Raw genomic sequence first — 26714 nt, forward strand, 5'->3', positions numbered from 1 at the left:
AATTGACTGTTTTAGTCGACTGGTGACAACTAGGATGTAAGGATGAAATAGGATTTAAAATGTAACGAATAATAAAAGTAAAACTAAATGTAAAATAGCTGCCAAATAAACACAGCCTTACACAAAAAGCTGCAGAGGGACTGACTGACAACTTCCTTCATGTTTTGTACGTCTTGTATGTCACAGAGTCATTCAGTTCAACGCATCACTCTACCCTGGGTATTGTATTCAACTCCAGAGTCCTAAATGACAAGGTTAAACACATCTCTCTACCCTGGGTATTGTATTCAACTCCAGAGTCCTAAATGACAAGGTTAAACACATCTCTCTACCCTGGGTATTGTATTAAACTCCAGAGTCCTAAATGACAAGGTTAAACACATCTCTCTACCCTGGGTATTGTATTCAACTCCAGAGTCCTAAATGACAAGGTTAAACACATCTCTCTACCCTGGGTATTGTATTCAACTCCAGAGTCCTAAATGACAAGGTTAAACACATCTCTCTACCCTGGGTATTGTATTCAACTCCAGAGTCCTAAATGACAAGGTTAAACACATCTCTCTACCCTGGGTTTCATATTAAACTCCAGAGTCCTAAATGACAAGGTTAAACACATCTCTCTACCCTGGGTATTGCATGCAACATATGAGAAGGTTACTAGTAAAATGTCGTAACACGTATCTTAACCATTACAGCTACAAAGAGGAACTAGACAAGGATGTCTGTTTTCACCAATGTTATTCACTGTTAAGTATTCTTCATAATGGCAATAAAATGTGTGTGTGTGTGGGTCGGTGGGTGTGTGTGTGTGGGGGGGGGGGGGGGGGGGTGAGAGAGAGAGTGTGTTTAGGTGTGTGTATGAGTGTGAGTGTGTGAGTGTGTGTATAACTCACAGTAGAAAAGAACATGGTGAAGATGTATACAGAGGCCTCCAGAAGGTAGTGGCCACGGACAGCGATCACCACAGGAGGAACGAACATCAGGTTACTGAGACAGAGCAGCAAGGTGGACAGGAGCTGGAAACTATAGGAATACGCCTCCGAGGGGTCTGTACAGCCCCAGCCGTCCCAGCCTGGACCGACAGACAGGAGAGACAGGTTAACGTAGACACAGATACACACACATTATAACGCAAACACACATGTGTACAGGAAAAGTATGCTAACTAACCAGGGTAGTATAGTACAATACAAGGTTGGGGTCAGATTCAGATTTTTTAATTGAGTCACGGTAAGAGTTCTGTCGTTTTGGACTTGTTGTTTTGGCGGTTCCTTGTATGAGTTCTGACATTTCAGGCTCATAAGGTAAGTATTGTTCTTGGAACCATGAGGTCTATGGACTTGGGCTGCAGTAGCAGCATGTCAGTGTGCAAAGCCAAGTTGCAGCAGGTTCAGGTTCCTTATATGGGGCTCTGACAGTTCAGGCCTCATGAGACTCTGACAGTTCAGGCTTCTCAGGTATTAGGGGAAAAGGTGGCTTCTGTAAGCCCATTTTGGAGCCAGTGGAACCTGTGTGTGCCTCCTAGTTTGTGGCGTACTGCACTAGCATCGAATAGCCCCCACGATATGCAACTTTTCAGGGAAGTTAGGAACCAATATATACAGGCAGTTAGGGAAGCAAAGGCTAGATTTTTCAAACAGAAATCTGCATTCTGTAGCACAAACTCCAAAAAGGACACTGTAAAGTCCATGGAGAATAAGAACACCTTCTCCCAGCTGCCCACTGCACTGAGGCTAGGAAACACTGTCACCATTGATAAATCCATGATAATTGAGAATTTCAATAAGCATTTTTCTATGGCTGGCCATGCTTTCCACCTGGATACCCCTACGCCGGTCAACAGCACTGAACCCCCCAAAGAAACTTGCCCAATTCTCTCCCATTTCTCCTTCACCCAAATCCAGACAGTTGATGTTCTGAAAGATTTGCAAAACCTGGACCCCTACAAATCAGCTGGGCTAGACAATCTGGACCCTCTCTTTCTAAATGTATCTGCCGCAATTGTTGCAACCCCTATTACTAGCCGTTCAACCTCTCTTTCGTATCGTCTGAGATCCTCAAAGATTGGACAGCTACCGCGGTCATCCCCCTCTTCAAAGGGGGAGACACTCTAGACTCAAACTTTTACAGACCTATATCTATCCTACCCTGCCTTTCTAAGGTCTTCGAATGCCAAGTTAACAAACAGATCACTGTCCATTTCGAATCCCACCGTACCTTCTCCGCTATGCAATCTGGTTTCCTAGCTGGTCATGGGTGCACCTCAGCCACGCTCAAGGTCCTAAACGATATCATAACCACCATTGATAAAAGACAATACTGTGCAGCTGTATTCATTGACCTGGCCAAGGCGTTCGACTCTGTCAATCACCACATTCTTATCGGCAGACTCAACAGCCTTGGTTTCTCAAATGACTGCCTCGCCTGGTTCACCAACTACTTCTCAGATAGAGTTCAGTGTGTCAAATCGGAGGGCCTGTTATCCGGACCTCTGGCAGTCTCTATGGGGTTGCCACAGGGTTCAATTCTCGGGACGAGTCTTTTCTCTGTATCCATCAACAATGTCGATCTTGCTGCTGGTGATTCCCTGATCCACCTCTACGCAGACGACACCATTCTGTTTTGTCACCAAAGCCCCATATACTACCCACCACTGCGACCTGTATGCTATCGTTGGCTGGCCCTCGCTTCACATTTGTCGCCCAAACCCACTGGCTCCAGGTCATCTATAAGTCTTTGCTAGGTAAAGCCCCACCTTGGGTTGGCAGGGTAGCCTAGTGATTAGAGCATTGGACTAGTCACCCAAAGGTTGCAAGATCAAATCCCCGAACTGACAAGATAAAAATCTGTCGTTCTGCCCCTGAACAAGGCAGTTAACCCACTGTTCCCCTGAACAAGGCAGTTAACCCACTGTTCCCCTGAACAAGGCAGTTAACCCACTGTGCCCCTGAACAAGGCAGTTAACCCACTGTTCCCCTGAACAAGGCAGTTAACCCACTGTTCCCCTGAACAAGGCAGTTAACCCACTGTTCCCCTGAACAAGGCAGTTAACCCACTGTGCCCCTGAACAAGGCAGTTAACCCACTGATCCCCTGAACAAGGCAGTTTAACCCACTGTTCCTAGACCAGTTAACCCACTGTTCCCCTGAACAAGGCAGTTAACCCACTGTTCCCCTGAACAAGGCAGTTAACCCACTGTTCCCCTGAACAAGGCAGTTAACCCACTGTTCCTAGACCAGTTAACCCACTGTTCCCCTGAACAAGGCAGTTTAACCCACTGTTCCTAGACCAGTTAACCCACTGTTCCCCTGAACAAGGCAGTTAACCCACTGTTCCCCTGAACAAGGCAGTTAACCCACTGTTCCCCTGAACAAGGCAGTTAACCCACTGTTCCCCTGAACAAGGCAGTTAACCCACTGTTCCTTGACCAGTTAACCCACTGTTCCCCTGAGCGAGGCAGTTAACCCACTGTTCCCCTGAACAAGGCAGTTAACCCACTGTTCCCCTGAACAAGGCAGTTAACCCACTGTTCCTTGTTCATAACTGACTTGCCTCATTAAATATATAAAATAAATCTCAGCTCACTGGTCACCGTAGCACACGCTCCAGCACGTATATTTCACTGGTCACCCCCAAAGCCAATTCCTACTTTGGCCACCTATCCTTCCAGTTCTCTGCTGCCAATGACTGGAACAAATTGCAAAAATCACTGAAGCTGGAGACTCATATCTCCCTCACTAACTTTAAGCACCAGCTGTCAGAGCAGCTCACAGATCATTGCACCTGTACACAGCCCATCTGTAAATAGCCCACCTAACTACCTCATCCCCATACTGTTATTTTTTTACTTCTATTTTGCATAAATTCTAATTACTTCGCCTCTATGGCCTATTTATTGCTTACCTCCCTAATCTTACGTGATTTGTACACACTGTATGTAGACTTTTCTATTGTGTTATTGACTTTACATTTGTTTATGTGTAACTCTGTGTTGTTGTTTGTGTCGCACTGCTTTGCTTTATCTTGGCCAGGTCACAGTTGTAAATGAGAACTTGTTCTCAACTGGCCTACCTGGTTAAATAAATGTGAAATAGGAATTCAAATAAATCAACGGGGGTGTAGTGGAGCAGGTTGAGAGCTTCAAGTTCCTTAGTGTCCACATCACCAGCAAACTGTCATGGCCCAAACACACCAAGAAAGTTATGAAGAGGGAACAACAACGCCTTTTTCCCCTCAGGAGACTGAAAACATTTGGCATGGGTCCTTAAAAAGTTCCAAAGATGCACCATCGAGAGCATCCTGACCGGTTGCATTACTGCCTGGTATGGCAACTGCTCGGCCTCAGACCTCATTGCACTACAGAGGGTACTGCGTATGGTCCAGTACATAACTGGGGCCAAGCTTCCTACCATCCAGGACCTCTACACCAGGCGGTGTCAGAGGAAGGCCCTAAAAATTGTCAAAGACTCCAGCCATCCAAGTCATAGACTGTTCTCTCTGCTACCGCACGGGAGCGACATGTCTAGGTCCAAAAGGCTCCTGAACAGCTTCTGCCCCCAAGCCATAAGACTGCTGAACAATTAATCAAATGGCTACTCAGACTATTTACATTGATCCCCCCCCCCCCCACATATGGGCAGCAGGTAGCCTAGTGGTTAGAGCTCAGGACCTCAGACTGGGGCAAAGGTTCACCAACCAACTGGACAACGACCCTAAGCACACAGCCAAGACAATGCAGGAGTGGCTTCAGGTCAAGTCTCTGAATGTCCTTGACTGGCCCAGCCAGACCATGGCCTTGAACCTGATTGAACATCTTTGGAGAGACCTGAAAATATCTGTGCAGCAACGCTCCCCATTCAACCTGACAGACCTTGAGAGGATCTGCAGAGAAGAATGGGAGAAACTCCCCAAATACAGGTGTGCCAAGCTTGTAGCGTCAATACCCAAGAAGACTCGAGGCTGTAATCGCAGCCAAAGGTACTTCAACAAAGTACTGAGTAAAAGGTCTGAATACTTATGTAAATGTGATATTTCAGAAGGGGGAAAAAACTATTTAATCAATTTTAGAATAAGGCTGTAACCTAACACAATGTGGAAAAAGTCAAGGGGTCTGAATACCTTCTGAAGGCACCATATCTCCTAGCTAGGAGACAGAGGACAGACACTTCAGAACCATATTCCTTGTGACATTTTTTTTACTCATGAACGTGTTACTCAATGCATTTCTATAATAGTAAATGGGCTATAATAGCTGCGCTGTTGGAGTAACAGAAGCATGTTTGCTGCACCTGCGATAACATCTCCGAATATGTGCCCGACCAATCAACTTTGATTTGATTTGAACGTTAGTCACCTGCTTTGCACTCGCATGCAGCGTACAGATAGTTGTTAGTGCGTAGCAGTTTGCACTGTCCGTAGGTCCCACAGTCATTGATGCAGGGGGTCAGGTAGGAGCGCAGGTACACCTCCGCTGTCATGTTGGAACATGGCTCAAACCTGGACAACAAACATTGACATCGCACACACATCAAATGGAAAAAAATATGAAGTCTCGTCTCATTGACTTTTTGTTCATTTTACATTTAGTCCCAGCTAGGGAGACGACTGTCTCAGCAATCAAATCAAATCAAATGCAGATGTTAGAGTACACACTGTCCCCTGATAACCTGTCCCCTGATACACTGTCCCCTGATACACTGTCCCCCTGATACACTGTCCCCCTGATACACTGTCCCCTGATACACTGTCCCCTGATAACCTGTCCCCTAATACACTGTCCCCTAATACACTGTCCCCCTGATACACTGTCCCCCTGACACACTGTCCCCTGATACACTGTCCCCTGATAACCTGTCCCCTGATACACTGTCCCCTGATAACCTGTCCCCTGATACACTGTCCCCTGACAACCTGTCCCCTGACAACCTGTCCCCTGAAACACTGTCCCCCTGATACACTGTCCCCCTGATAACCTGTCCCCCTGATAACCTGTCCCCTGATAACCAGTCCCCCTGATAACCTGTCCCCTGATAACCTGTTCCCCTGATAACCTGTCCCCTAATACACTGTCCCCCTGATAACCTGTCCCCTGATAACCTGTCCCCCTGATAACCTGTCCCCCTGATAACCTGTCCCCTGATAACCTGTCCCCTGATAACCTGTCCCCTGATACACGGCTCAAACCTGGACAACAACAACAGATATCAAATAGTTATATTGTAGTCTTCAATCTCTCCAAATGTTTTCAATTTCCATTTAGTGTCAACTAGGGAGGAAAGACCCAGCATTGTTCTCTAACCAATCAACTCGTGTGTTAATTCCTCACAGCTGCAGCGATTCAATTTCAATATATTATGCACACCAATTACCTCTTCCACTTTCCTGAGCCAATCAACTTCAGCCTGCTTATAGACTTATCATCATCCCCTGATACTGTGTACCAATCGGTTGGCTCGTATTTAACCCCTTACACTGGTGGACATTGGCCTAAATGGATAGGGGACACATTTAAATGTTTCTAACAGAAGAACTATATAAAGAGGAGAGGAGGAGAGAGGATAAGAGAGCAGGAGAGAGGATCAGGAGAGACGAACAGGAGAGAGGAGCATGAGGGGGCAGGAGAGAGGAGCAGGAGAGAGGAGCAGGAGAGAGGAGCAGGAGGGGGCAGGAGAGAGGAGCAGGAGAGAGGAGCAGGAGAGAGGAGCAGGAGGGGGCAGGAGAGAGGAGCAGGAGAGAGGAGCAGGAGAGAGGAGCAGGAGAGAGGAGCAGGAGGGGGCAGGAGAGAGGAGCAGGAGAGAGGAGCAGGAGGGGGCAGGAGAGAGGAGCAGGAGAGAAGAGCAGGAGAGAGGAGCAGGAGAGAGGAGCAGGAGGGGGCAGGAGAGAGGAGCAGGAGAGAGGAGCAGGAGGGGGCAGGAGAGAGGAGCAGGAGAGAAGAGCAGGAGAGAGGAAGAGAGAGGAGCAGGAGAGAGGAGCAAGAGAGGGCAGGAGAGAGGATTAGGAGAGAAGAGCAGGAGAGAGGAAGAGAGAGGAGCAGGAGAGAGGGGCAGGAGAAGGGCAGGAGGGAGCAGGAGAGACGAGGAGAGAGGAGGAGAGAAGAGCAGGAGAGAGGAAGAGAGAGGAGCATGAGAAAGAAGCAGGAGGGGGCAGGAGAGGAGCAGGAGAGAGGAGCAGGTGAGAAGTAGGAGAGAGGGGCATGAGGGGAGCAGGAGGGGGCCGGAGAGAAGAGGAGAGAAGAGCAGGAGAGAGGCTGGGTCAGTAGAGGGTGAGAGGCTGGGTCAGTAGAGGGTGAGAGGCTGGGTCAGTAGAGGGTGAGAGGCTGGGTCAGTAGAGGGTGAGAGAGGCTGGGTCAGTAGAGGGTGAGAGAGGCTGGGTCAGTGGAGGGTGAGAGAGGCTTGTTCAGTAGAGGGTGAGAGAGGCTGGGTCAGTAGAGGGTGAGAGGCTGGGTCAGTAGAGGGTGAGAGAGGCTGGGTCAGTAGAGGGTGAGAGGCTGGGTCAGTAGAGGGTGAGAGGCTGGGTCAGTAGAGAGTAAGAGGCTGGGTCAGTAGAGGTTGATTAAAGAGAGTGAGAGGCTGGGTCAGTACAGGGTGAGAGGCTGGGTCAGTAGAGGGTGAGAGGCTGGGTCAGTAGAGGGTGAGAGAGGCTGGGTTAGTAGAGGGTGAGAGGCTGGGTCAGTAGAGGTTGATTAAAGAGGGTGAGAGAATGGGTCAGTAGAGGGTGAGAGGCTGGGTCAGTAGAGGGTGATTAAAGAGGGTGAGAGGCTGGGTCAGTAGAGGGTGAGAGAGGCTGGGTCAGTAGAGGGTGAGAGGCTGGGTCAGTAGAGGGTGAGAGAGGCTGGGTCAGTAGAGGGTGAGAGAGGCTGGGTCAGTAGAGGGTGAGAGGCTGGGTCAGTAGAGGGTGAGAGGCTGGGTCAGTAGAGAGTAAGAGGCTGGGTCAGTAGAGGTTGATTAAAGAGAGTGAGAGGCTGGGTCAGTAGAGGGTGAGAGGCTGGGTCAGTAGAGGGTGAGAGGCTGGGTCAGTAGAGGGTGAGAGAGGCTGGGTCAGTAGAGGGTGAGAGGCTGGGTCAGTAGAGGGTGAGAGAGGCTGGGTCAGTAGAGGGTGAGAGAGGCTGGGTCAGTAGAGGGTGAGAGGCTGGGTCAGTAGAGGGTGAGAGGCTGGGTCAGTAGAGGGTGAGAGGCTGGGTCAGTAGAGGGTGAGAGAGGCTGGGTCAGTAGAGGGTGAGAGGCTGGGTCAGTAGAGGGTGAGAGAGGCTGGGTCAGTAGAGGGTGAGAGGCTGGGTCAGTAGAGAGTGAGAGGCTGGGTCAGTAGAGGGTGAGAGGCTGGGTCAGTAGAGGGTGAGAGGCTGGGTCAGTAGAGGGTGAGAGGCTGGGTCAGTAGAGGGTGAGAGGCTGGGTCAGTAGAGGGTGAGAGGCTGGGTCAGTAGAGGGTGAGAGGCTGGGTCAGTAGAGGGTGAGAGGCTGGGTCAGTAGAGGGTGAGAGCCTATGATGCCTTCATAGAGAAAAGAGTAAACTGGGTTCGCTGTATGATTGACAAATGGGTTACTGTATCTACAGTAGCAGCTACATGGGTTACTGTATCTACAGTAGCAGCTACATGGGTTACTGTATCTACAGTAGCAGCTATATGGGTTACTGTATCTACAGTAGCAGCTATATGGGTTACTGTATCTACAGTAGCAGCTACATGGGTTACTGTATCTACAGTAGCAGCTATATGGGTTACTGTATCTACAGTAGCAGCTATATGGGTTACTGTATCTACAGTAGCAGCTATATGGGTTACTGTATCTACAGTAGCAGCTATATGGGTTACTGTATCTACAGTAGCAGCTATATGGGTTACTGTATCTATAGTAGCAGCTACATGGGTTACTGTATCTACAGTAGCAGCTATATGGGTTACTGTATCTACAGTAGCAGCTACATGGGTTACTGTATCTACAGTAGCAGCTATATGGGTTACTGTATCTACAGTCACAGCTTTATGGGTTACTGTATCTACAGTAGCAGCTATATGGGTTACTGTATCTACAGTAGCAGCTATATGGGTTACTGTATCTACAGTAGCAGCTACATGGGTTACTGTATCTACAGTAGCAGCTATATGGGTTACTGTATCTACAGTAGCAGCTATATGGGTTACTGTATCTACAGTAGCAGCTATATGGGTTACTGTATCTACAGTAGCAGCTATATGGGTTACTGTATCTACAGTAGCAGCTATATGGGTTACTGTATCTACAGTAGCAGCTATATGGGTTACTGTATCTACAGTAGCAGCTACATGGGTTACTGTATCTACAGTAGCAGCTATATGGGTTACTGTATCTACAGTAGCAGCTATATGGGTCACTGTATCTACAGTAGCAGGGTATTAGCAGGTATCTCACTGATATACTCCGTTAGGGTATTAGCAGGTATCTCACCCATATACTCAGTTAGGGTATTAGCAGGTATCTCACCCATATACTTAGTTAGGGTATTAGCAGGTATCTCACCCATATACTCAGTTAGGGTATTAGCAGGTATCTCACCCATATACTCAGTTAGGGTATTAGCAGGTATCTCACCCATGTTCGGTGGCACAGAGGGATCTCAGGCTGAGGTACCAGGTGCCAGTCTGGGGGTAGGGGATCCTCAGTTTAGTGATGTTGGAGCTGGAGTTTACTGACAACAGGAAGCCTGATACGGAATCTGGAGGGGGGGGGGGGGTAGAGACAGAGAGAGGGAGGGAGAGACAGAGAGAGGGAGGCAGAGATAACGAGAGGGAAAGAGAGAAAGAGGGAGAGAAAGAGGGAGAGATTTATTTGATCACAAGCTAGTTTCTTATCATTTATCTGATTTTATGGGAATAAATGCCTGGATTATAGGTATATCTGTTATCTCTGCAATATGTTCTATCAAAGCAGCAGCTCCTCCTACCTGATTCACATTTGACAGAGGAGTTGTCTTTCAGGGACAGGGGCATGCCGTGGTTCAGACAGCCAAACACCGTGATGTTCTCTCCTCTCAACGAAGACTGCAGGGGAAACACCTCCGTTAGATAGGCCATTTCATTTTACAACAACACTACAGTCCTGAGCTGGGAGGAGAAATGGAGTTGAGACACTGGAGGTTGAGACTGATCCCTGTAGGAGACCAATCCTCCATCATGGCTTGTTACTGTATAATCCCTGTAGGAGACCAATCCTCCATCATGGCTTGTTACTGTATAATCCCTGTAGGAGACCAATCCTCCATCATGGCTTGTTACTGTATAATCCCTGTAGGAGACCAATCCTCCATCATGGCTTGTTACTGTATAATCCCTGTTGGAGACCAATCCTCCATCATGGCTTGTTACTGTATAATCCCTGTTGGAGACCAATCCTCCATCATGGCTTGTTACTGTATAATCCCTGTAGGAGACCAATCCTCCATCATGGCTTGTTACTGTATAATCCCTGTAGGAGACCAATCCTCCATCATGGCTTGTTACTGTATAATCCCTGTAGGAGACCAATCCTCCATCATGGCTTGTTACTGTATAATCCCTGTAGGAGACCAATCCTTCATCATGGCTTGTTACTGTATAATCCCTGTAGGAGACCAATCCTCCATCATGGCTTGTTACTGTATAATCCCTGTAGGAGACCAATCCTTCATCATGGCTTGTTACTGTATAATCCCTGTTGGAGACCAATCCTCTATCATGGCTTGTTACTGTATAATCCCTGTTGGAGACCAATCCTCTATCATGGCTTGTTACTGTATAATCCCTGTAGGAGACCAATCCTCCATCATGGCTTGTTACTGTATAATCCCTGTTGGAGACCAATCCTCTATCATGGCTTGTTACTGTATAATCCCTGTAGGAGACCAATCCTCCATCATGGCTTGTTACTGTATAATCCCTGTTGGAGACCAATCCTCTATCATGGCTTGTTACTGTATAATCCCTGTAGGAGACCAATCCTCCATCATGGCTTGTTACTGTATAATCCCTGTAGGAGACCAATCCTTCATCATGGCTTGTTACTGTATAATCCTTGTAGGAGACCAATCCTCCATCATGGCTTGTTACTGTATAATCCCTGTTGGAGACCAATCCTCCATCATGGCTTGTTACTGTATAATCCCTGTAGGAGACCAATCCTCCATCATGGCTTGTTACTGTATAATCCCTGTAGGAGACCAATCCTCCATCATGGCTTGTTACTGTATAATCCATGTAGGAGACCAATCCTCCATCATGGCTTGTTACTGTATAATCCCTGTAGGAGACCAATCCTCCATCATGGCTTGTTACTCTATAATCCCTGTAGGAGACCAATCCTCCATCATGGCTTGTTACTCTATAATCCCTGTAGGAGACCAATCCTCCATCATGGCTTGTTACTGTATAATCCCTGTAGGAGACCAATCCTCCATCATGGCTTGTTACTGTATAATCCCTGTAGGAGACCAATCCTCTATCATGGCTTGTTACTGTATAATCCCTGTAGGAGACCAATCCTCCATCATGGCTTGTTACTGTATAATCCCTGTAGGAGACCAATCCTCCATCATGGCGTGTTACTGTATAGAAATTATCAGTAAACATTACACTCAAAAAGGTTTAAAAAAAGATAAAGATATTTCAGTGTTTTAGCAATGTGCAAATAGTTGTAGTATGAATAGTGGGGGGATATAATTAAACAGATAAATATAGGTTGAATTTGGAAATGGTGTTTGTTCTCCACTGGTTGCTCATGGCAACGGGCCGCAAATCTTGTTGCTGTGATTGGGGCTGTTACGGTGACCGTATTACTGCCACACCGTCGGCCACTCATCTCCAAGTTCTGCTTCTTTTACAAACAGGAGTATATCCTACCTAGCTGGCATGAAAATGAACTATGGCAAAAGTGTCCTCCATTCGCTATTTCTGTGCATAGATTAAATGTATTTTTCCCCTCTGCCCCTGTGTCACGTTGGCATGAAGGGTCGGGAGACAGGCGCAGGAATGCGTTATAGGATTTTTTATTAAACCCAAATTACAGCCTGCCGTGTGAAGGCATTGGGACGAAGACCAAACAAACACGTAGCAAAAACACAGGGTTGAAACCCAAACAAAAAGTGAGGAATACCTCAAATACCTCTGATTTTTAGGCCGAGGTACATATACTTCTTTGTGCTCTAAGGCAACAGTGAACTACTAGAATTTGTTTTTGCTGTCCTGGCAACTGGACCTTTTTTGTCTCACTGAAATTCAACGTCAGGGCCCAGGTCTGACAGAATCTGTACAGAAGATCTAAGTGCTGCTGTAGGCCCTCCTTGGTTGGGGACAGAAGCACCAGATCATCAGCAAACACGAGACATTTGATTTCCGAGTCCAGTTAGGCCGGATGCTGCAGAATATTCTAGTGCCCTTGCCAATTCGCTGAAATACAGAAAGTATTCACATCCCTTGACTTTTTCCAAATTTTGTTTAAATTATTAAATATAGATTTTGTGTCACTGGCCTACACACAATACCCCATAATGTCAAAATGGAATTGTGTTTTTCAACATGTTTACAAATTAATTACAAATTAAAAGCTGAAATGGCTTTTTGTCAATTCAACCCCTTAATTACGACAAGCCTAAATACGTCCAGGAGTAATAATGTGTTTAACAAGTCACATAATAAATTGCATGGACTGTGTATATAATAGTGTTTAACATGATTTGTGAATGACTACCTCCTTTCTGTACCAAACAATTATCATTAAGGTCCTTTAGTTGAGCAGTGAATTTCAAACACAAATTCAACGACAAAGACCAGGGAGCTTTAAACAATGCCACCTAAGACATTGAATATCCTTTTCAGCATGATGTAAGTTATTAGTTACACTTTGGATGGTGTATCACTACAAAGATACAGGCGTCCTTCCTAACTCAGTGTATCAATACACCCAGTCACTACAAAGATACAGGCGTCCTTCCTAACTCAGTGTATCAATACACCCAGTCAATACAAAGATACAGGCGTCCTTCCTAACTCAGTGTATCAATACACCCAGTCACTACAAAGATACAGGCGTCCTTCCTAACTCAGTGTATCAATACACCCAGTCACTACAAAGATACAGGCGTCCTTCCTAACTCAGTGTATCAATACACCCAGTCACTACAAAGATACAGGCGTCCTTCCTAACTCAGTGTATCAATACACCCAGTCACTACAAAGATACAGGCGTCCTTCCTAACTCAGTGTATCAATACACCCAGTCACTACAAAGATACAGGCGTCCTTCCTAACTCAGTTGCCGGAGAAGAAGGAAACCGCTCAGGGATTTACCCATGAGACCAATGGTGACTTTAAAACAGTTAGAGTTTAATGGTTGTGATAGGAGAAAACTGAGGATGGATCAACAGCATTGTAGTTACTTCACAATACTAACCTAATGGACAGAGTAAAAAAAGGAAGTATGTACAGATATTTTTTTTTTTAAATGCATCCTGTTTGCAATAAGGCACTAAAGTAAAACTGCAAAAAATGTGGCAAAGAAATTAACTATATGTCCTGAATACAAAGTGTTTTGGGCAAATCCAACACAACACATTACTGGGTACCACTCTTCATATTTTCAAGCATGGTGGTGGCTGCATCATGTTATGTGTGTGCTTGTCATCGGCAAGGACTAGGGAGTTTTTTTAATGATACAAATAAATGAGATAGAGCTAAGCACAGGCAAAATCCTAGAGGAAAACGTGGTTCAGTCTGATTTTCAACAGACACTGGCAGATAAATTCACCTTTCAATAGGACAACAAGCTTTGACTTAAATCACATTGAAGTTCAATGTCAATAATTTAAAATGGCTGTCTAGCAATGAGCAATGATCAACAACCAACTTGACAGAGTTTAAAGAATTGTTTAAATAATAATGTGCAAATATTGTACAATCCAGGTGTGCAAAGCTCGTAGAGACTTACCCAGAAAGACTCACAGCTGTAATCTGTGACAAAGGTGATTGATTATAACATGTACTGACTCAGGGTTGTGTATACTTAGAGACTGCTCTGAAATAGACACACATACAGTATGTAATCAATATTATTTGTGTTTAATTTTTCCTAACGTTTTTTTTTCTTCCAATGTTAGATTTATTTTTGTGTAGATCATTTGTATATTGTGTAGATCATTGACAAAAATTGACAAATAACTTTTTTTTTTATCCCACTTTGTAACAACAACATGTGATAAAAGTCAAATGGTATGAATACCTTCTGAAGCCACTGTATGTGTTGAAGAGGGTGGGGCTCAAGGTGCATCCCTGTCTCACCCCACGGCTATGAGGAAAGAAAAGTGTTTTTATTGCCAATTTTAACTACACACTTGTTCTTTGTGTACATGGATTTGATAATGTCATGTGTTTTTCCTCCAACACAGCTTTCCATCAATTTGTATAGCAGACCCTCATAACAAATTGAGGCAAAATATTTTTTGAAACCCATTAGTAGTCTGTATACTTTATACTTTTGTTTGGTATACCATCAACACCACAGGCATTTTTTGGGTTGGAGGGTTTGTATTTTGTCTTGTAGTTCATCCAATGTAATTGGAGAATCCAGTGGGTTTGGTATCTTTAATAGCTGATTGGAGAATCCAGTGGGTTCTGGTAGTCTTTAATAGCTGATTGGAGAATCCAGTGGGTTCTGGTAGGCTTTAATAGCTGATTGGAGAATCCAGTGGGTTCTGGTAGTCTTTTAATAGCTGATTGGAGAATCCAGTGGGTTCTGGTAGTCTTAGTTGATTGGAGAATCCAGTGTGTTCTGATAGTCTTATTAGTTGATTCTAAGATTAGTAAATGATCATGTTTTTGTTTTTGTTCTTGGTTCTTTGTTATAGAGCCAAACATATTGGAGAAGTGGTTTATCCATACATCTCCATTTTGGATAGATTATTATTCGTGTTGTTGTTTGTTTAGTGTTTTTCAATTTTCCCAGAAGTGGTTAGTCTATGGATTCTTCAATTACGTTGAGCTGTTTTCTGATGTGCTGTTCTTTCTTTTTCCCTAGTGTATTTCTGTATTGTTTTAGTGATTCACCATAGTGAAGTAGAAAGCTAAGGTTTTCTTGATCTCTGTGTTTAATTTCTTTCTAAGGTTTTTGCATTCTTCATCAAAACATTTTTCATTTGTATTAGTTGTCTTAGGTTTTTCTGCTTGAATTTAAAATGTGATATGTTAGCTGATAGGTCAAATATACTGTTCATGCTTCCTACTGCTAAATTTACACTTTCACTATTGCAGGAAAACATTTTGTACATGAAGCTGTCTAGGAAGGATTGGATTTGTTGTTAGACAATTTTTTATTTGGTAGGTTCCTACAGTATCTTGCTTCGATCGATAGCATTTCTTAATAGTGTGCTATTTGTTCGTCTTCGATGCTTCATGGTTGTGTATTGCTCTGTCCAAATAGATTGTGATTTTGCTGTTGTCTGATAGGGGTGTCAGTTGGCTGACTGTGAACGCCCTGAGAGACCCTGGTTTGAGGTCTGTGATAATGTCTACAGTACTGCTGCCAAGAGATGAGGTATAAGTGTACCTACCATAGGAACCCCCTCGAAGCCTACCATTGATTATGTACAGACACAGCGTGTGACAGAGCTGCAGGAGTTGTGACCCATTTTTGTTGGTTGTTTTGTCATATTTTTGTCTAGGGGGGCATATTGGGAAGGAAATGATAATAAAGATGTCCTCCTTGCATGTCTTTTTAGCAGGTCTGGCTGAAAGAGGAGAGGCAGAGTACTATGGAAGGATTAGAGGAAAGAACTGACACAACAAAGTGGAAGAGAAACAAACTGACAGCATCTATACCTATATATATATATATATATATACCTATCTATATCTATACCTATATATATATATACCTATCTATATCTATACCTATATATATACCTATCTATATCTATATCTATATATATACCTATCTATATCTATACCTATATATATATAAACCTATCTATATCTATACCTATATATATATACCTATCTATATCTATACCTATATATATATACCTATCTAAATCTATACCTATATATATATATATATATATATATACCTATCTATAGCTATACCTATATATATATATATATATACACCTATCTATATCTATACTTATTATATATAAACCAATCTATATCTATACCTATATATATATATACCTATCTATATCTATACCTATATATATATATATATATATATATATATATATATATATATATATACCTATCTATATCTATACCTATATATATATATATATATATACCTATCTATATCTATACCTATATATATACCTATCTATATCTATATCTATATATATATACCTATCTATATCTATACCTATATATATATATAAACCTATCTATATCTATACCTATATATATATATACCTATCTATATCTATACCTATATATATATACCAATCTAAATCTATACCTATATATATATATATATATATACCTATCTATAGCTATACCTATATATATATATATATATACACCTATCTATATCTATACTTATTATATATAAACCTATCTATATCTATACCTATATATATATATATATATATATATATATATATATATATATATATATATATATACCTATCTATATCTATACCTATATATATATATACCTATCTATAGCTATACCTATATATATATACCTATCTATAGCTTTACCTATATATATATACCTATCTATATCTATACCTATTATATATAAACCTATCTATATCTATACCTATATATATATACCTATCTATATCTATACCTGTATATATATACCTATCTATATCTATACCTATATATATATACCTATCTATATCTATACCTATAGATATATATATACCTATCCATATCTATACCTATATATATATACCGTACCTATCTATATCTATACATATATATATATATATACCTATCTATATCTATACCTATATATATATATATATATATATACCTATCTATATCTATACCTATATATATATAAACCTATCTATATCTATACCTATATATATATATATACCTATCTATATCTATACCTATATATATATACCTATCTATAGCTATACCTATATATATATATATATATATACCTATCTATATCTATACCTATATATATATACCTATCTATATCTATACCTATATATATATACCGTACCTATCTATATCTATACCTATATATATATATACCGTACCTATCTATATCTATACCTATATATATATATAACTAACTATATCTATACCTATATATCTATACGTATCTATATCTATACCTCTAAACATCTATACCTTCGAGACTGCAGGCTGTTTTTGATGGAACAGGGTCTCTGAGGGCTCTGCAGTACCTACTGACGATACTATCTCGAACCACTTTCCCGTAATAACACACGACTCAAAAACTACCCAACAACCCCTGCTCAGGTAACTGATCCTATTCCCACTATTTCACAGAGCTATCATAATACTGCTACCATATTCCCAGGGGTATTGTCAGGAATAATATTGTGCCCATCAAGTTGAATTCCACTATTAGCTCTGTTACTGAAGCCACTGTGGTGAGCTCCTCCAGTGCTATTGTATCAAATACTGTTTTCAAATCACGTAGAGGGCTTGTATCACTGAACTGCACTGTTGATTAAGGTCTTGTAAGTAAGCATTTCACGGTAAGGTCTCCACTTGTTGTATTCGGCGCATGTGACAAATAATTGATTTGATTTATCAATGTACAAAGTTTGATCAAATATGGACTTTCTTGACATCTGGGTGCATGACACGAACGCATATAATCTGGTTCTCACAGAGACTTGGCTAAATCCCGGGTAAGGACATTGACCAGTGTTGTAGTACAGTCGGGTCTCCAGACCACATGTTGAGTGTCTCGGTCTTGTCTCGGTTTTGGATACATTTGTAATCGGTCTCGGCTCGATCTCGGACAGTGAGGACTAGTCATTTGCTACCGAGACCAGCTGAGACCAGCGGAGTAAAAAACTCATAATTATCTGCCTCGTTATTCATTATTTTTTATCTCACACTTAGAGAAATAACAGAAGTTGTCCTTGCACAGTGAGTATCCACGGGATCAGCTATTTGGATGGATTGATGACCCAGTTTTTGACAGGTTTCTAAACTCGACTAAGTTGCACTTTTTGGTGCCTGATTCTTGAAAATGGTGCTCCATGTATTAGATATGAGGCTAAACACCTCTACTTGAAGACAGTGTCTCATGCAATTAATAGCTTCCAGAACGTTGCTTTACTATGAGCAAAAGAAACCAACTCCAAACAGTGTTGTGGGTGACTCTGTTCTTTCTACCCTCTGCCTCTCACGTTGTATTTCAGAACCTACCTAAGACTTTCCATGCCAACCTTCAGAATCAGTGCTTTCCATGCCAACCTTCAGAATCAGTGCTTTCCATGCCAACCTTCAGAATCAGTGCTTTCTATGCTAACCTTCAGAATCAGTGCTTTCCATGCCAACCTTCAGAATCAGTGCTTTCCATGCCAACCTTCAGAATCAGTGCTTTCCATGCCAACCTTCAGAATCAGTGCTTTCCATGCCAACCTTCAGAATCAGTGTTTCAATGCCAACCTTCAGAATCAGTGCTTTCCATGGCTACCTTCAGAATCAGTGCTCTACATGCCAACCTTCAGAACCAGTGCTTTCCATGCCAACCTTCAGAACCAGTGCTTTGCATGCCAACCTTCAGAATCAGTGCTTTCCATGCCAACCTTCAGAACCAGTGCTTTCTATGCCAACCTTCAGAATCAGTGCTTTCTATGCCAACCTTCAGAATCAGTCCTTTCCATGCCAACCTTCAGAACCAGTGCTTTCCATGCCAACCTTCAGAATCAGTGCTTTCCATGCCAACCTTCAGAACCAGTGCTTTCCATGCCAACCTTCAGAATCAGTGCTTTCCATGCCAACCTTCAGAACCAGTGCTTTCCAACAGCTGTGTTGGATGACGAGAAGTTGTGGAAAACCGTCGTGGGCACAGTGAAACGGCCAGTGGGAGACTGTTTCAGTGGGACACTGTTTCAGTGGGAGACTGTTTCAGTGGGAGACTGTTTCAGTGGGAGACTGTTTCATCCTCTTCATGAAGAGCACATTTCTGAGTTTGTGAAAGTGAACCAGATGTATTAATATTCAGACTATTTTAATATCGGTGAGCTCTTTAAACAACCATAGCATTGGAAATCCATCAGTATGCATATCAGCTCAGACCATTACATTCCTGACATTCAAACCTGGTGAATAGGATTATCATGCCCTGCATTGCCACCATTCATCAACAGACAAGTTCATTACACTTGTTCATCAAGCGTTCTAATATAGGCATTTGTGAAGGTAACATTACAGAGTTTACCAGTTGAATTTCAATCCGTAGTGTGTCTTTGTGCATTTGATTTTCATTTGATTGTGTAACGTGGTATTTTAATGTGTGAAATTGTTGTTTTTCAGATAATGGCAATGATAGTCAATTTAATGAGTGTGTGTATGAGAGGCTAATCCCAAGAGTGAAAGAGCAAGTCCAGTATATATTGGCCCAGGGGGCCATTAAAGAGTAAGCAGAAATCTTCTCCTGTCATTTACTCCCATCAATGTTGCAGTGGAGCTCAGTCCCTCTGCTCTTCCTTTCAACTCCCTCTGCTCTTCCTTTCAACCCCCTCTGCTCTTCCTTTCAACTCCCCCTGCTCTTCCTTTCAACTCCCCCTGCTCTTCCTTTCAACTCCCCCTGCTCTTCCTTTCAACTCTTCTGTTTCGGTACAACTCCCCCCCTCCCCCCCACCGCCTGTGTCTTCCTCAGTCCAGCAGTGCTTGCCTCTCTTCACAGAGTTGTTGATGAAGGGTCGGGTCCTATGTGGACCGATTAGATTGGGCTCAACCTGCTAAACAAATGCTGGGATAGATGTCTTGTTCAGTATACGTAGCGTTAAGTCACTTGGTTATTCTAAACGGAAGGTGCTGGCTAGCTTAGCTTAGGCTAAAAAGCCTCCTGGCAGACGTCGGCTAGAATGCTTACCTTCCAGCGAGTGAAATTTACTAGCTTTCCACAGGCGTTGGCAAACCCATGACTATTTTCAGTTCCTGGAGTTGGAGGGAATGAGCAGGGTTGGACACAACTACGCTATTATCCCACACGCAGCCTCTGATTCATATGAGGCCACAAATGAGCTGCCTGTCCCATCAACACGTCAACTGTTCGCGAGGCCTCAGCGCCCGTTTTGAGGAAATATCCTCCCGTCTCCAGAAGCAAGCAATCCGAGTGGTTCCAATGTCGAAAATCTGGGACGGCTGGTACAGCCGGTATTCCTGGTTACGAAAAGGGGCGGGACTTAGCAACCCATTCTAGACGTATGTGCCCTCAGCAAACACCTCAGAATACAAACTCATGAGCTACCAGCGACTGGCTGCATAGTGGAGGAGGCAAGCAGTGTTACATCACAGCTACTGTCCCATATTCTGTCTCCAGGCTTCATCTGACATCAGAAAAATATCTGCCTGACTCCATCTCACAGTATTCTGTCTCTAGGATTCATCTGACACCAGAAAAATATCTGCCTGACTCCATCTCACAGTATTCTGTCTCTAGGCTTCATCTGACATCAGAAAACTGACTCCATCTCCCCGTTCCCGTTCTGTGAGCTTGTGTGGCCTTGGCATTGCGCATGGTGATCTTAGGCTTGTGTGCAGCTGCTCGGACCATGGAAACCCATTTCATGAAGATCCTGACTAACAGTTATTGTGCTGACGTTGCTTCCAGAGGCAGTTTGGAACTCAGTAGTGAGTGTTGTAACCAAGGACGATTTTTACGTGTTATGTGCTTCAGCGTTCTGTGAGCTTGTGTGGTCTACCACTTCGCGGCTGAGCCGTTGTTGCTCCTAGACGTTTCCACTTCACAATAACAGCACTTACAGTTGAACGGTGCAGCTCTAGCAGGGCAGCAATGTGACAAACTGACTTGTTGGAAAGGTGGCAGTGTTACTACAACTCATAAACCCCCTAGGTGCTGAAGAACCTCAGATTCAGAAGTGAAAAAACCCTGATAAAACTATTACAATACACAGACAGTCCACGAATGGTCCTTTGTGGTAATACATGAGGACTACGTTTGAATGAAAACACTGTATAAATGTCTAGAGAATGGCTATCGCCTTACCTATCTGTTATAAAAGACAATCTAACGAGTTGTTAAGCTATATTACGTTTAGTGTCTAAACGTTCCCCTGAATCTCCCTTTCCTTATTAGCCTACTGTAGTAGTTCTGAAATACATTTCAACCACTATGCAGCCAGAATATAAGGCCTAACTAGCAGTAGCAGGCTACATGATCTGTGTCAGTGTGTCTTTCTCTGTTTTCTTACTATGCTGACCGCACCACAGTGTGTTCCTTATGAAATATAAAACACTTTTCAATTTAAATCATCCAACATGTGAAAAGCAAATATTGGGAGCATTGTTGTGCTGTCATCTTTTTCGGTTCTCTCTCTGCTTTATGAAGGTGTCCAAGGACATAGATGAGGGCCGGGACCAAATAAGTGTCCAGTAGTACATCATGAAACAGGAGCACCAGAAAACCAGGAAGTATAGGACCCAATACATACTCAACCACACAGCTGCCAAAGTCCTGGATGAGTTCCCATGCCTCTGTCAACCACACAGCTGCCAAAGTCCTGGATGAGTTCCCATGCCTATGTCAACCACACAGCTGCCAAAGTCCTGGATGAGTTCCCATGCCTCTGTCAACCACACAGCTGCCAAAGTCCTGGATGAGTTCCCATGCCTCTGTCAAAGTCCTGGATGAGTTAACATGCCTCTGCCAAAGTCCTGGATGAGTTCCCATGCCACTGTCAAAGTCCTGGATGAGTTCCCATGCCTCTGTCCACCACACAGCTGCCAAAGTCATGGATGAGTTCCCATGCCTCTGTCAACCACACAGCTGTCAAAGTCATGGATGAGTTCCCATGCCTCTGCCAAAGTCCTGGATGAGTTCCCATACCATTGCCAAAGTCCTGGATGAGTTCCCATGCCTCTGTCAAAGTCATGGATGAGTTCCCATGCCTCTGCCAAAGTCCTGGATGAGTTCCCATACCATTGTCAAAGTCCTGGATGAGTTCCCATTCCTCTGTCAAAGTCATGGATGAGTTACCATGCCTCTGTCAACCACACAGCTGCCAAAGTCCGGGATGAGTTACCATGCCTCTGTCAACCACACAGCTGCCAAAGTCCTGGATGAGTTCCTATGCCTCTGTTAACCACACAGCTGTCAAAGTCATGGATGAGTTCCCATGCCTCTGCCAAAGTCCTGGATGAGTTCCCATGCCTCTGTCAACCACACAGCTGTCAAAGTCCTGGATCAGTTCCCATGCCTCTGCCAAAGTCCTGGGTCAGTTCCCATGTCTCTGTCAAAGTCCTGGATCAGTTCCCATGCCTCTGCCAAAGTCCTGGATCAGTTCCCATGTCTCTGCCAAAGTCCTGGATGAGTTACCATGCCTCTGTCATCCCTACTTCGTAAATTTGCCACTGATTTGTGTTGTATTTGCATTTTCATGCCACTTGAAGTGAAATTCTGCCCAAAACCTACCAACCAATTGATCTCTCTCTCTATTTCTCTTTTTTCTCTCTCTAGCTTTTGGAGATGACAGCAATCATGCACAAGGACAAGCTACTGATAACCAATCTATGTAAAATTACAGTCAACATTTTAACCTTTATTTAACTAGGCAAGTCAGTTAAGAACAAATTTTTATTTTCAATGACGGCCTACCGGGGAACAGTGGGTTAACTGCCTTGCTCAGGGGCAGAACGACAGATTTTTACCTTGTCAGCTCGGGGGATTCAATCTTGCAACCTTTTAGTTACTAGTCCAACGCTCTAACCACTAGGCTACCTACTGGTTACTAGTCCAACGCTCTAACCACTAGGTTACCTGCTGGTTACTAGTCCAACGCTCTAACCACTAGTCTACCTGCCTCTAACCACTAGGCTACCTGCTGGTTACTAGTCCAACGCTCTAAACACCCATAGTTAAGAAGGCCCCAAAGAGTCCCCCTGAAGCAGTCATAAGCCCAGTCGCTAGACGGCTGAGAGGTGGAGTGATTTTACATTACTCTTAAAGTTCAGTCTGAAGTGGGCATCGTCATAGCTTCTTAGAATATGAAGGTATACAATGTGAACATTGACCCATTACGCTTTACTTCCGTGTCCTGTGCTTAGATTATACCTCTATTACTGAACAATGACTTTGTAAAATTGTACTTTGACACAAATGGAAATAGTACATTGTTTGAAATTGTACTTTGAGTTTGAAATGAATGAAATAGCACTTTGTTGAAAATTGTACATGGTTGTGTATACCTTTTCAAACTGGCTAACAAGGTCAGCTGATCTTTCTCTACCCTCACATCACGCTAGCTCTGGCTGGCTAACAAGGTCAACTGATCTTTCTCTACCCTCACATCACGCTAGCTCTGGCTGGCTAACAACGTCAACTGATCTTTCTCTACCCTCACATCACGCTAGCTCTGGCTGGCTAAGAAGGTCAACTGATCTTTCTCTACCCTCACATCACGCTAGCTCTGGCTGGCTAACAAGGTCAACTGATCTTTCTCTACCCTCACATCAGAGCACCAAGATGGCGTAGCAGTAAGTCGTCCTGTCGTGTCGTGTCCCTTGTATATATCGTTTATTTTTCGTTTTTTACATATTTTTCTTCGCATATCTCTTTAAAAACATTTTGCTAAACCTAAGCTTCCAATCCTCTCCTGCAACCCGCCTCACCCAATGTAGCTATTTTTCCTAAAGTATTTATATTTACTTCGGAACCGGAACCCCTCAACTGAAGCTAGCCAGCTAACCACCAGCTATGCTAGCGGTCTTCAGCTAACCGGTCATCAGCTAACCTTTAGCTCGGAAAGCTCTCGCCAGTTCGAACAACGCGACTCTAACCGAGGCATAACGGACCTATTTATTTTTCATCCCCGGATTCATCCCCGGATTCCTACCGCAAACGGAACATTTTTCAGCTGGATCTTCACAACTAGCTATCTAGCTAAACCGCAACCCCGGATGATTACTCCTGGCTAGCGTTTCCACCCACTTAGCTTGAAGCTAGCCCGGCCAGCGCACCTGTGCTACCACCGTAGCATACTCCTGGGCTACAATACCCGGGCCCACGACCGGTCTATCGATGTCACCGCATGAAGAGGAATAAACAGACTCACCCCATCACGACGTCCCCCAAAGGCTAACTCTCTAGCCCTCGCTATCTCCCTGCTTGCTAATTCGGCCTGCTAACTGCTAGCTTGTCCAGCTCCGGTCCGCTAACTGCTACGTTGTTTAGCCCGGGCCTACAAACTGTTAGCTTGTTAGCACAGGCCTGCTAACCGTCTGAATCGCCGCGTCCCAAACACTCACTGGATCCATATTTACTTTCTATCTCTTTTTGATTTTTAACTTGTTTATACCTTCCGGAAACCTGCCTCACCCAATGTGAATATATATATTATTTTTAATTGTTAGTACACACTCAAGAACCCCCAGAAGCTAACCAGCTAACTAGCTACAAGCTATTTAGTCATTGTTCGTTTTTTTTACCTGGATAACACTCGCCAGTCCAGCTTCCCTGCCCCATCCACCGCTGCCCCCTGGACACTGATCTCTTGGCTACATAGCTGATGCACGCTGGACCGTCCATTAATCACGGTACTCCATTCTGCTTGTTTGTTTTACCTGTTGGCCCCGTTGCCTAGTCAACGCCATTTTACCTGCTGTTGTTGTGCTAGCTGATTAGCTGTTGTCTCACCTACTGTTTTAGCTAGCTTTCCCAACTCAACACCTGTGATTACTGTATGCCTCGCTGTATGTCTCTCTCAAATGTCAATATGCCTTGTATACTGTTGTTCAGGTTAGTTATCATTGTTTTAGTTCACAATGGAGCCCCTAGTTCCACTCTTCATACCCCTGATAACTCCTTTGTCCCACCTCCCACACATGCGGTGACCTCACCCATTACAACCAGCATGTCCAGAGATACAACCTCTCTCATCATCACCCAGTGCCTGGGCTTACCTCCGCTGTACCCGCACCCCACCATACCCCTGTCTGCGCATTATGCCCTGAATATATTCTACCATGCCCAGAAACCTGCTCCTCTTATTCTCTGTCCCCAACGCTCTAGGCGACCAGTTTTGATAGCCTTTAGCCGCAACCTCATACTACTCCTTCTCTGTTCCGCGGGTGTTGTGGAGGTAAACCCAGGCCCTGCATGTCCCCAGGCACCCTCATTTGTTGACTTCTGTGATCGAAAAAGCCTTGGTTTCATGCATGTCAACATCAGAAGCCTCCTCCCTAAGTTTGTTTTACTCACTGCTTTAGCACACTCTGCTAACCCTGATGTCCTTGCTGTGTCTGAATCCTGGCTCAGGAAGGCCACCAAAAATTCAGAGATTTCCAAACCCAACTATAACATCTTCCGTCAAGATAGAACTGCCAAAGGGGGAGGAGTTGCAGTCTACTGCAGAGATAGCCTGCAAAGTAATGTCATACTTTCCAGGTCCATACCCAAACAGTTCGAACTACTAATTTTGAAAATTACTCTCTCCAGAAATAAGTCTCTCACTGTTGCCGCCTGCTACCGACCCCCCTCAGCTCCCAGCTGTGCCCTGGACACCATTTGTGAATTGATCGCCCCCCATCTAGCTTCAGAGTTTGTTCTGTTAGGTGACCTAAACTGGGATATGCTTAACACCCCGCCAGTCCTACAATCTAAGCTAGATGCCCTCAATCTCACACAAATCATCAAGGAACCCACCAGGTACAACCCTAACTCTGTAAACAAGGGCACCCTCATAGACGTCATCCTGACCAACTGGCCCTCCAAATACACCTCCGCTGTCTTCAACCAGGATCTCAGCGATCACTGCCTCATTGCCTGTATCCGCTACGGAGCCGCAGTCAAACGACCACCCCTCATCACTGTCAAACGCTCCCTAAAACACTTCTGTGAGCAGGCCTTTCTAATCGACCTGGCCCGGGTATCCTGGAAGGACATTGACCTCATCACGTCAGTTGAGGATGCCTGGTCATTCTTTAAAAGTAACTTCCTCACCATTTTAGATAAGCATGCTCCGTTCAAAAAATGCAGAACTAAGAACAGATACAGCCCTTGGTTCACCCCAGACCTGACTGCCCTCGACCAGCACAAAAACATCCTGTGGCGGACTGCAATAGCATCGAATAGTCCCCGTGATATGCAACTGTTTAGGGAAGTCCGGAACCAATACACGCAGTCAGTCAGGAAAGCTAAGGCAGAAATTTGCATCCTGTAGCTCCAACTCCAAAAAGTTCTGGGACACTGTGAAGTCCATGGAGAACAAGAGCACCTCCTCCCAGCTGCCCACTGCACTGAGGCTAGGTAACACGGTCACCACCGATAAATCCATGATTATCGAAAACTTCAATAAGCATTTCTCAACGGCTGGCCATGCCTTCCGCCTAGCTCCTTCAACCCCGGCCAACCACCCCGCCCCCCCCCCCCCGCTGCTCCTCGCCCAAGCCTCTCCAGGTTCTCCTTTACCCAAATCCAGATAGCAGATGTTCTGAAAGAGCTGCAAAACCTGGACCCGTACAAATCAGCTGGGCTTGACAATCTGGACCCTCTATTTCTGAAACTATCCGCCACCATTGTCGCAACCCCTATTAC

The 26714-nt window shown here is 44.1% G+C and overlaps 1 protein-coding gene across 1 annotated transcript in view; it reads right to left on the reverse strand.

The window, feature by feature from the left end:
- tmem8b (transmembrane protein 8B) overlaps positions 1-26714 on the reverse strand; it is a 190897-nt gene that overhangs the window by 46193 nt on the left and 117990 nt on the right. The window contains exons 6-9 of the mRNA XM_036936604.1: positions 9922-10018; positions 9570-9693; positions 5357-5499; positions 897-1075 (exon numbers count right to left, since the gene is read on the reverse strand). Coding sequence (XP_036792499.1) covers positions 897-1075; positions 5357-5499; positions 9570-9693; positions 9922-10018 — 543 coding nt within the window. The remainder of the gene's footprint in view (positions 1-896; positions 1076-5356; positions 5500-9569; positions 9694-9921; positions 10019-26714) is intronic.

Source organism: Oncorhynchus mykiss, chromosome 11 (assembly GCF_013265735.2).
Source record: "Oncorhynchus mykiss isolate Arlee chromosome 11, USDA_OmykA_1.1, whole genome shotgun sequence".
In the NCBI taxonomy this organism is placed as follows: Eukaryota; Metazoa; Chordata; class Actinopteri; order Salmoniformes; family Salmonidae; genus Oncorhynchus; species Oncorhynchus mykiss.